At 39.4% G+C, this 12,547-nt stretch overlaps 1 protein-coding gene across 1 annotated transcript; it reads right to left on the bottom strand.

Moving 5' to 3' along the window:
• Positions 1–2,455: 2,455 nt before the first annotated feature.
• Positions 2,456–3,529, bottom strand: LOC146748603 (uncharacterized). The gene has a single exon (XM_085505383.1). The coding sequence runs from the start codon at positions 3,527–3,529 to the stop codon at positions 2,456–2,458; it is 1,074 nt and encodes a 357-aa protein (XP_085361509.1).
• Positions 3,530–12,547: the final 9,018 nt, after the last annotated feature.

Below are 12,547 nucleotides of genomic sequence, written 5' to 3'. Positions count from 1 at the left end.
ATATTTACATCAGGGAAACGTTCAGCTATGGTGAGTTCATCGAATATATCAAGGAACAAGTTCCTTCGTTACAGTGTTTAGAGTTTCAGATCCAGTACCAAAATGACGAAGGGACCACGATGACACTCTCCAATCATGAACTGGACATGACGGAATTGTTTCGCTGTGCGAAGACAGTTGCCGGCGCTGAATACAGGCGGATAAAGGTGTCTGTCGTTGAAGGGTGTTCACCGGCCCCCAGCGCCAGTTCCCATGTTTACAGGGAGCAAACTAGCGTGCCGAAACGGTTGAGGTTTGAATGTGATGGCAAATTAGATGATACAGAGAAAAACAAAGAACAGGAATCAAGTGACCCTGATGAACGCGAACATTTTGTTTACCAATCACCGCTCGAGCTAGCAATCAAAATGAAAGAAAGAGAATTGAATGATATGAAAGTAGAACTGACAACAGTTCAAACCCAGATCTGTGACCAAAATGACAAATATGCCAAATGTGTACCCGAAGATTCAACGAAAAAACGTTGTGGAAAATGTCATCTTCGTGACTCTCATACTCGGCGAAATTGTCCATACGAATCCTGTTGTTCAGCAGAAATTTGTGGGGACATCAACCACCCCGACCATGCCACGGAGAAAACTACATTGATTAGTTTAGGTAAACAGCGTGACGATCTTTCTAAAAATATAAAGAAGAAAGAGCTCGAGCTCCAGCAGAAAATAGACACGAAGAATAAGGTTTTGTCTACATTCGAGCGGCAAATCGAAAGTTGGTTGATCAATAGTAACCCGTCCAAGTACTTGGTTGCAACTGTAACCGGTGATACACCGAAGCAGTGGTTAATAAACAAACATGCCAGAATTTTGAATGAGCATTATCATGGCAAAGTACCAAAACAAATAAAACAGGAATATCGTCGATTCCCTGGTATCATTTCTGAATATGAACTTGCTCACTTACAAAAGGGTAAAGCCGCGAAACCAAAAGACAGAGTTCGCGAACGTTTGGAAAATAATCCAGTATACAAAATAAAGTTCCCTGAAAAAACACCTCGTCAACGTTTGCTTGGAGTTTCCGGCCACGATTTACTGAAAACTGAAACGGATCAGAATAAAATTAGCAGTACTCATTCTGAACTGTATCCTCAAACCAGCTATGAGGAAGAAAAACAAATTCAACAAGCTCTACAACTTAGTAGTTCGTCTCAATCTACACATATGATGCCCACCCCGGTGACATCACCACAAAGTGTCTATTCTCCGTGGTCCCAGTACTACCAATACTCGTATCCTTATATGCCTGGTATGAATGCAAACATGTACGGCTATTATCCATGTGCTAACACATGTAGTACCCCCCAAGTGTACCCGTCACATATTCATTCAGTACAATCTCCTGATCAACCACAACCATTACAAGTTCAACCACAGCTACGGCGGTATGTACAACCACTATTGCCGACAGTTCAACCTTCTGTGTCCCCTCCGCTTCCGGATAGACCACCGTCACCGATACCACCACCGCCGCCACCACCAGATGAACATTAACAATTCAGACATGAAATCATACCGTACCACCATACCATTATTTTGTACGGACACCTCATTATTTTAACTATTATAATACTTAGTACATGATTCACTGTGTTCAACCTGTTGTCAATTTGCTTTGTTTTGAAGTTATATTTTATTAGAATAGATTAGATTAGAACAATACACTGAATTAAATGAAGGCATTAATGTGGGTTTTTTTTATTAAAAGACCCTTGCGCAACATTAAAATCAAAGAATACGCCTTCAAGTTGACGATATGGTAACGCACATTGTTCCTGCAAGTGTTTTTGCAGTTTTCCTTGAAATCATTTATTATATTCATTTTTTTAAAAAAAAATTTCAGTGGTAGTTTTCCGCCTCTTTCTCACAGGCCAGCACTCATGGAATAGGTACGACCTATCAGTGTTGTTAATCTAATTACTGTATTATTATAAAGACATCAATAATTGCTGTCACTGGGCTACATTTAGTTTTATATATGGCTCCCTTTGGACATTATTATCGACTCGATGACTTTCAATTAACAGTTTTCACGGAGGGAAACAATCGGCAATTCAGCAAAAACAGTCATTCCATTAATAATGCGTCGTTTTAACATGTTAGTATTATATGATCATTTATTTGTCAAATTTGTTTTCTTGACAACATACTGTGTGAACATAACACATACAAAAAACGGCTTCCAGTCAAAAGTATGTTTGTGAAGTAATTATAGCTGTACTTTATTAGTGTATACAATAAAAATATGTTCTACGAAATGTTGTTATTATCAGCCCTGCGTATAATGTTGCACACATGGAAACTATTCAACACAACATTCAAGAATGGCCCGATAGAAACTATAGGACGTATCAAATTCAGGGAATAACTCTAATTGCCAACCCCTAAAATAAACGAAGGTTTCACTGAACAAACAAATATCCGGTTGCTTCAAAAAATCCGCGTACATCTGCACCGGACACCTCTTCCACAGCGGAATAAATCGCAACGCCCAAGTTGTGGTATGCAAGTATAGATAGTGGGGGTCGCTCCAGTGTTTTTTTCACTTTGCCGAAGCAAAATTCAGCTGGATTAAATTCAGGCGAATAAGTTGGTGTGAAAATGACTTCTATTCCCTGTGTATTAAGCCACATATTGAGCGTTTGTGCGATCTCACTGTGATGGATTGGTGCGTTGTCGAGCACTAGGAAGTCACCTGGTTGAAGGGCGGGTACACCGTACTCGTCAACTGTCTCTACACACTGCCAAATGAAGTCTGCGAAGTGCATCGAATTTGAAGCTCCATCAAGGACTTCAATGTGAGCCACCCCCTGCAATCCTATTAGCAAGTTCAATGTAATATTAGGATTGGGGTCGTACCGAGCAAATTGTACACATCGCTGGCCCACCAAAGCATGTCCATAATTAGGATTCGCAGTAGTGGTAACCCTAAAACCGCTTTCGTCCATAAATTTCAGTCGCCATGGATCGATATTATGCATGGTGTCCAAGTATGCCTGGGTATACCGCAAATTTCTCAATGTGAATCTCTGCTCAGCAGATTTTGTTGTTCGTTTGTACGTCCACTTTCCACCTGCGAAAGCAGTCTTCACTGCGCGACATATCGTCATCTTTGACACTACAGTTGGCGAAAACTGTTCAAATTGTTGTTTCATTTCTTTATACGTTATGGAAGGTTCGTTTGTCTTCAGGCTTTCCAGGTAGGCGACGTCATTCTCAATGAGTTTCTTTGGCCTCCCAGTTTCTCGTTTTGCTGCTTCACATGTACCATTTTCGACGTAACGGTTCCAAATTCGTTTTACACTATACCTGGAAAACTTGAATTTATCGGCAGTGCGCTGTACCACTCCTCTAGGAATATAACCACTTGACTTGTCACCCCCGTTTTCACTGATGTCGTTCACTAGGAGAAATCCGAGGTCTCCACTGACAGGTTTGCCAGAACGATATACTCTCCCAAGCTGATTCACCTGCATTTCTACGATTGGGTTTTGGTTTGCATTGATCCTTCACTAATTACACATTTAGGCAATATTGGCGCCAATAACAGTTGAAATCGAACACTAGTTTTAAACAGAAACATTGTCACAACTGTAAATATCACTCGAAGCTTATCGGGGAAACAATCATAATATTATTACTTTACACTCACTGTAAGCGTCTTTGTTGACTGCGCCGTGTGACTGTTTCGCTCCGCTCAGGTGTTACCGGTAGTATTTGGAACTGAGTAACTTCCTGGTACTTCGTACTATGATAAAAATCAGTCAACATACATCAAGTTCTCTCAATTGTAGTATTCCATGTGATGTACACCTAATATGCCAAAAATGTTGCTGAACGATTTTAACTGAATAAAAATAGCAGACGAAAATTTGTTTACAAAATAAAAATACTTCGGTTGCCAATGAAAACCGGTAAAAAACAAGCAATATGTTTTCGGCTGTTATCATGGAAGGGACATGAACGTGAAGCTAACGTCTGTTTATAACTAAAACCGGGCACCTTATACGAGGTTTGCAAAATAACATGGCAGTCATTATAAGTCACTTTATTTTATTGTTAGGACGTATTCAGCCGTTAAATGTATAATTTCCAATCGTTTTGCGATAGTATTTTCTAGATTGGAAGCAGCATTTACATTTTATTCAAAGTTCAAAGCTGCGTTGGGATTCCGTTGACAGTGGTAACAATGTCGGCGCCGGTGATCTCTTACCAGTGCACAACGTAGCCAAAATAAAAGGCATGATCATTTGGGCACTGCTATTACAAGACTTTGGCTGTTGCCATGGTAGCGGTGGGTCAGGATTGTTTTTCCAATTAGTGATGGTACGACCTGCCTGTCAAGTATGAACCGTGACAAAATCAGCCAAGCCAAAAAAAAAATCACAGAAGAGTTAAAAAGCCATTCCTGCTGAACAGTTACTCTAACTTCGGGGTCAACTTTCTCATTAATGAAAAAAGATATCAAAAATTCAAATAGTAACTTTTTGCCCACACTCCAGCCGAGTACAATGAGCTATGTCTGAGGTGTTGTATCGCAGGGAGTTGGACAAACTTGTGTATTTTAATAAAAATGTTATATAACTTTTCTTTTACCCCCCTCCCCTTCCTGGTATCTATTTCAAGTATTTTTGTCAGGTTCAAATTGTTCACCAGCATTTTTGGCATGTTAGATGTACATCACATAGAATACTAGGATTGGGAGAACTTAATGTTTGTTGACCACCTGGAATCTGAGTTTTATAAATCTTGAAGGGCTCTCGGAAGATCCACCCGCTGCCTGGACCCGCAGTAAAATCTCCGATTAATATGGAGCCGCAACCATCAACATCGATATACCATGAGGTTTCTGCTGGCGACGTTGCGGCGTTACTCAGTTCCAAATAAAGAGTACCAACGCCAAATTAGCAAAATTTAACCGGTAACCAAGACTCAGTCTATCCACGACAAGCAAGCAACATCCCAAACGAGGTTGTAGTGTGCAGCTCACGAGTCAGCGACGACCGATTTCAACGAAAGTCATTCCGTCAGTGGAGTACCGCAGTTGCACGGCATGTTTGCCAATGTACAGATCTGTGGAGGAACTTTTAACTTCAACATCAACCGTGTATCGTAGTCGCCCAGTTTAAGTTCTGGTTCTGTCGTGGTCCCAACTAAAGGGCGACAGTCGTCGTGTCGCGTCCTGTTCGATATGGGACTCACAGCGACGTATACAACGCGTGTAAAATACATTGTTTATTTACATGAAATTCGAACACGCGCTGTGCTACGACCACCGCGCTTAAACATCCACGAGTTATTTATTCGGACAATGACTTAAATTAGACGTCTGATTATTTTATTTTCACACGTACAGCGACACGCGTTCTACACTGACAAGCGTTGCTAGGTCGCAGCACTGTCTTGGAGCATAGTATTAATGGGCAATTGGGTTCCCCGATCTAAATTTCTATCCCGGTTTGTTGCACGTTCTTTTTTTAATATGAAGTAATCAAATATGGGACATGTGTATAATAACAGAACCCCACACCCTCCCCGTGGCTTCGCGCGTGAAAGTACGGCAGCAGGATACACCGCATCACTCGTGAAAATAACTTCCATACGCAATGAAAGCCACGGGGAGGGTATCTGTCATAATACTTCATTATCACTGAAAACATTTTTCCCCTGAAATAAATTCCAGTGAATATGCCATTTCCCTCATACTATATTGAGACACAGCGCAGTGAAAATTAGATTCACATGTAATGCTTGAAAACATGTCAGCAAAAATAAATTAAGTGAAATTCTACGTGACTTCATAATAGTTGGAAATGAACACATTACACCCGACCCTACCACTCCATATACAATGTAAACTACACCCCAAAACATCCTTTCACCCACATTTACTACCGTGTTTCACCAGTGTATTCTATTTGACGTCAGGAGAAATTGAAATAAACAAATTAATTATAATTTCAGCCTCTAGTTGACCACTGATTAAATAAACTACCTCGTCTTTATGTCAACTTGCAGTTATTCGTTGCCTACATCAGTGACTTCAAAATATATGTTTCAATCCCAGGAATTTCACTCGCTGTTAATTGCATGAATTTCTATTGTCATGTCAATTTCTTGCGATTACTCGAACATTAAGCTGTAACCACATACCGCCTAGGTGCTGTAATTAAATCCTGGTGTAAGCACCATATGAACTATGAACAATGCATGTGAAGCCAGCTGTGGGGTATATTCAATCCTATAGATTTTTCATTGTTTGGTAACTATTTGCTGCAAATGCAACAAAAATCAATATAAAAAATATTACCCACACAGTATTCTACAGGTTACTTGTCTATATAGACCTGGGAAAGAAAACACTTGCCAGCCGCATTTAAGATACTCACATTAGTAATTAGTGTAGTTTGTTCACCTTTCTCACATATCATGGAATGTGAAGTAACATACCATCAGCACGCCTTCGACACGCCGTCAGCACGCCGTCAGCACGCCCATGTTGTAATGTAGCAATGCCGCGTACTCTTCAATAATGATTGTTTTACCTTTAAGGTAGAAGTCTACTCATATATTAAAAAAAACAGAATTTATTCATTTTGCAATAAATTGTACTCCAAGGCAATATAAGAATATTGACCTTTTTTTTCGAGAAATTGATGGTTATATTTCAGTGGAAAGTCGCCATTTTGACACTATTATAACGATTTTACCACAGGTTTCTATGGTAGAGAGAGATATTATGCAATATCTCAAAAACTAACCTGGTGACATAGGCTGAAAAAATCATATATTGTTAATGATGGAGTACTTTTTGTTGTTCTGAATTATTTAAAAAATCTGGGTTTTAAAAAGTGTCAAAAAGTAAAATTTTTCTTTAACATTGTGTTCCATGGAATAGTTCTAAAAATAGCAATTTTCAAAAAACATTAGGACACGTTTCTCAAAAGGCTCAACTGTAACACACAAAATAATGTTATTTCATTGTACCATGAGACATTAGCATCACGATTGTACATAATAAACTAACTTTGTCATGCGATTCGTGACCAATTTTGTCAAAAATTATGAGTAGGCTTAAAGTGTACAAAGAACATATGTGGGAACACCACATGAATGCATATGACACACCTTATGTCCTCAAAATACACTCAATTCGCATGAGCCCATAGGCTACGATTTGAACCTTTTTTATGTTTTATTTCAACTTGAAGTGTTACACTAATTGTGTTAAAATTTGTATAACAAATATAATTCTCTTTATTTTACAAGTGACGCCATGCTTGTATTTCAAATGACATACGACATACCACAATATATACAAGGAAAAACCGCGACTTTCGGGGTCGCGACTTTCATAACGAGGTGCCTCGTGCATTGAAAGCATGTAAAAAGCACATGTATTATAGTTATCGATTGTTTCCGACCAAAACGTCTATGTGATATTTCTGGACCGCATTTTCTGATTCGTCTGGCTCGGGACGTTGAAGTCGTCCATTTCAATATAAGGCTTCGATCCATAATATTAACGTACAGTTACAATGATGGAAATACTACACACGGACATGTACCACAAACGCCATAATCTCAAGGTCGATACACTCGCACTGTGCGTGATCACATAACGGTTCTGTGCATCTGTTTCCCACGATCAATACACTCATAGCGTGCATGATCACATGAAGGTTCCGTGAACCTGCTGTATTTAAGGTTTGCCCCCACAATATTACAACTCCTAATGTTGGGCGAGGTTTCATAGGCAGGCTTTGTACCAGTTGTTATTTCTGCCTATATCACTGTGTTACTAAGCGTTATCGGCTTGGGATAGAGACATCTGTACACCGGACCTCCCGTGCATGGTACTATCTCTGCATCGACGAAATTATGGCAAAAAATGTGATCCACCCAAAAATGTTGGGACCAGAATTATTAAAAATAGTCTTAAATATGTCCGGCGAAATTACCCCCAGTTGAAGCGGTATATTCATAATCACAATGCTTTATGTGTATTTCATTTCGGTGGTAAGTTTATTATAAGTTGAAAACAGCGAAGTTCTATAATCCCCGGTTTATATACACTTATCATTAATCCACGCAAAACGTATTTGTATCAGTAAACGTATCTCGTTATCCATGATTAATAAAAGATAACCTAATTATAATAGTACCAATATAGTATAAATTAAACCTCCGAATAATTAAAACAGTACTTTGGATTAAAAACTTCAGAGATGTACAAGTTTATAGCCTTCGCCTTATTCATCGGTGCCTCATTTGGCCAAGGTAAGATAAGTCTTTTTTTTTCAATTTTAGTGAGATCTAATGTACATTTCCCGGACGTGTATGGGTCGAGTTTATTTCATCATAACTATGAAGTTCATACGTTATGAGGTGCTGATCTATGTCATTTTGTTTCAGGGGCGAACTGTAATAGTTTATCATTTATCGGACATAACGTTCCCATCGTTTGACTCACTATGTTGGGGTACTAGTAATTCAAATTTGACCGACTGTCAGCATACGCGCCATATGAATCGTACATGACTTTGATGATTGGCAAATGAGAAAAACTTTGAGCGTGTTGATAAGGTGCCATTTTAAAATGCATGTTGAAAAAAAATAAACCCTCAAATACATATATTGATAGTAAAAATAGCATTATTTGTTCGACGTAATAATGAAACGTTAGTGCGTTCACTCTTCGGATTATTTGTACGTATTAGGCACATGGACTGATACAGAATCCAGATAACAAATATCGTCAAAATACTTTTTTCGCAAAAACGGATTAAATATCTAAAATATCGTCGATGGTTGAATGGTGGCCATTTTAACAAATTCATGCATTTCTATCACTCCGGAACTGGATCGTGCATAGACATATTTAATTCAAACGTCCATTAAACCATAGACCCTCTGTTAGAGGGTCTATGATTAAACATAAGGAGTCCTTGATGCATGTAATTGATTCAAAATGGCTGACTGATGGCTATTTTCTTTTTTAACGAATGCTGTTTTTGGTCTTTAGAATTTACCTTGGTTTTTGAAGACAATTTCGACGAGTTGAACTTGGAGACATGGCAACACGAGATGACAGCTGGAGGCGGTGGTGTAAGTAGTACTGTGTCCTGACTGTAATTAGGTTTTGGCCTAGAAATATAGGAACGTGTGTTGTGGGTTTCTGGTGAGCGTTCAAACTTGGTTCATGAAGTGTACAGTCATGCTCCTTGAAACTCGGCGACCAGTAGCAGTGAGATAGATATATACCTGACTGTCTAAATTGACTGACTTAAATATCCAAATTGCTCATATCATTTTAATCTTCTTTTTATTGCAGAATTGGGAATTTCAGTATTACACAAATAATCGTTCTAATAGTTACGTACGTGATGGAATTCTTTATATAAAACCGGTAAGAAGGCAACTATGTTAGACAGGTTGGGTATGCGGTAAATAGAGAGTATTTACAAATGGCCGCTAAGATCTCATTGAGAACGAGAAAGCCTCGCGAATCTTTGCTCTCTCCCAACTTAGTTCTATTCTTTACCGTCATCGATCCGATCCGTGGTACATCGTGGCCATTCCAGGATGTAAACTCGTTCTTACAATAAATTAAATACAACATTAGTATATTAGGCCCATTTTGTATGATATTTCCATTGTGTGCATGCGACGCAAAACTTACTATTTTGTCAAATATTTTGATTTCAATTATTTCCATGGGATACCAAATTTAGTATTTTTTGGCAAATTTGTAATTCATTATCAGTATCAGTGTGTTTAAATTTCCGCGAATTAACATTATGACATTTTACGTCTGTCATATAACGGCCAAATAAATACGTGAAATCATTAATTACTAAGGACCTAGCGTAGAATTGGAAATTACTCCAAATAAACAAATGTTCAATTCGGGAACAGGATAATAGTATACAGTGGCCCCTCGCTAAGTCGCGCCTCGGTAAGTCGCGATTCGGCTAAGTCGCGGGTACTTGGATGGCTCCCAAAATTTCTATTGTGTTTTGACAGCAATTTTGAAGTACAAAGACTAATGTTTCGTGGCATAGTGTTTTTAACTAACCGTTAAAGAGACAACTTAACACCCACTGTCCGTCAATTGCTGAGATGCAATGGGTGACGGCGGCCTTACTCAAGGTGTCAACAGGGGTGTCGAGTAGTGACCGTACGTACTTCTTGGCCGGTCCCATTTTGGTATACCTCTACAAAAACTCGCTACAATGAGTTGAATTCATAGAATTCTGATCTCTATTTCTCAATTGAGCAGCATGTCAAAGCGAAAGCTATACAGCCTGTTCGTACGCCATAAACTCACGGCGATCGACCGTGTCAAACCAAGTTAAGGGTTGCACGTGGTTGAGCCCACTATTCGTGGGTGGGTAAAAAATGAAAAGTAAATTTGTTTTCAAAGTTGACCAAGAGGCGGGACTGAACAGAAAAACAAGCGAAAGTGTCCGACAATGATGACACCGATAAAGCTGTTTACGTTTCTTTAAGAACGGTCTCCCGGAACTCCACTATCTGGTCCCATCACCCAATGCAAAGCATACAACTCAGATATGACGACTTTGAATTTGAGGCCAGTTCAGGGTGGTTCTTGCGATGGCAAAGAAGACACGCTATCGACACACGCAGTCTCAATCCAAGGCGAAGCTCGATCTGGGAACATTGACGCTGTCGGAACTTTTCCCGAAAAACTGAGAGAAATTATCTATGAAGGTGGTTATTTTGACGAACATGTTTATAATTGCGATGAAACTGGTTTATGTTGGAAGCTGTTACCGTCGAAGTCGCAAGCAACAGCAAGCGGCCCACATAATATCAGACACAAACAAAACAAGTAACCTGTAGAATACTGTGTGGGTAATATTTTTTATATTGATTTTTGTTGCATTTGCAGCAAATAGTTACCAAACAATGAGAAATCTACAGGATTGAATATACCCCACAGCTGGCTTCACATGCATTGTTCATAGTTCATATGGTGCTTACACCAGGATTTAATTACAGCACCTAGGCGGTATGTGGTTACAGCTTAATGTTCGAGTAATCGCAAGAAATTGACATGACAATAGAAATTCATTAAAGACTGCCACTCCCATGCAATTAACAGCGAGTGAAATTCCTGGGATTGAAACATATATTTTGAAGTCACTGATGTAGGCAACGAATAACTGCAAGTTGACATAAAGACGAGGTAGTTTATTTAATCAGTGGTCAACTAGAGGCTGAAATTATAATTAATTTGTTTATTTCAATTTCTCCTGACGTCAAATAGAATACACTGGTGAAACACGGTAGTAACTGTGGGTGAAAGGATGTTTTGGGGTGTAGTTTACATTGTATATGGAGTGGTAGGGTCGGGTGTAATGCGTTCATTTCCAACTATTATGAAGTCACGTAGAATTTCACTTAATTTATTTTTGCTGACATGTTTTCAAGCATTACATGTGAATCTAATTTTCACTGCGCTGTGTCTCAATATAGTTTGAGGGAAATGGCATATTCACTGGAATTTATTTCAGGGGAAAAATGTTTTCAGTGATAATGAAGTATTATGACAGATACCCTCCCCGTGGCTTTCATTGCGTATGGAAGTTATTTTCACGAGTGATGCGGTGTATCCTGCTGCCGTACTTTCACGAGCGAAGCCACGGGGAGGGTGTGGGGTTGTTATTATACACATGTCCCATATTTGATTATTTCATATTAATAAAGAACGTGCAACAAACCGGGATAGAAATTTAGATCGGGGAACCCAATTGCCCATTAATATGCTCCAAGACAGTGCTGCGACCTAGCAACGCTTGTCAGTGTAGAACGCGTGTCGCTGTACGTGTGAAAATAAAATAATCAGACGTCTAATTTAAGTCATTGTCCGAATAAATAACTCGTGGATGTTTAAGCGCGGTGGTCGTAGCACAGCGCGTGTTCGAATTTCATGTAAATAAACAATGTATTTTACACGCGTTGTATACGTCGCTGTGAGTCCCATATCAAACAGGACGCGACACGACGACTGTCGCCCTTTAGTTGGGACCACGACAGAACCAGAACTTAAACTGGGCGACTACGATACACGGTTGATGTTGAAGTTAAAAGTTCCTCCACAGATCTGTACATTGGCAAACATGCCGTGCAACTGCGGTACTCCACTGACGGAATGACTTTCGTTGAAATCGGTCGTCGCTGACTCGTGAGCTGCACACTACAACCTCGTTTGTGATGTTGCTTGCTTGTCGTGGATAGACTGAGTCTTGGTTACAGGTTAAATTTTGCTAATTTGGCGTTGGTAATCTTTATTTGGAACTGAGTAACGCCGCAACGTCTCCAGCAGAAACCTCATGGTATATCGATGTTGATGGTTGCGGCTCCATATTAATCGGAGATTTTACTGCGGGTCCAAGCAGCGGGTGGATCTTCCGAGAGCCCTTCAAGATTTATAAAACTCAGATTCCAGGTGGTCAACAAACATTAAG

The sequence above is a fragment of the Saccoglossus kowalevskii genome, chromosome 2 (assembly GCF_978046115.1).
Source record: "Saccoglossus kowalevskii chromosome 2, keSacKowa6.1, whole genome shotgun sequence".
Lineage (NCBI taxonomy): Eukaryota > Metazoa > Hemichordata > Enteropneusta > Harrimaniidae > Saccoglossus > Saccoglossus kowalevskii.
The sequence above is the reverse complement of the archived record's forward strand: the minus strand, read 5'-3'. Positions and strand labels throughout refer to the sequence as shown.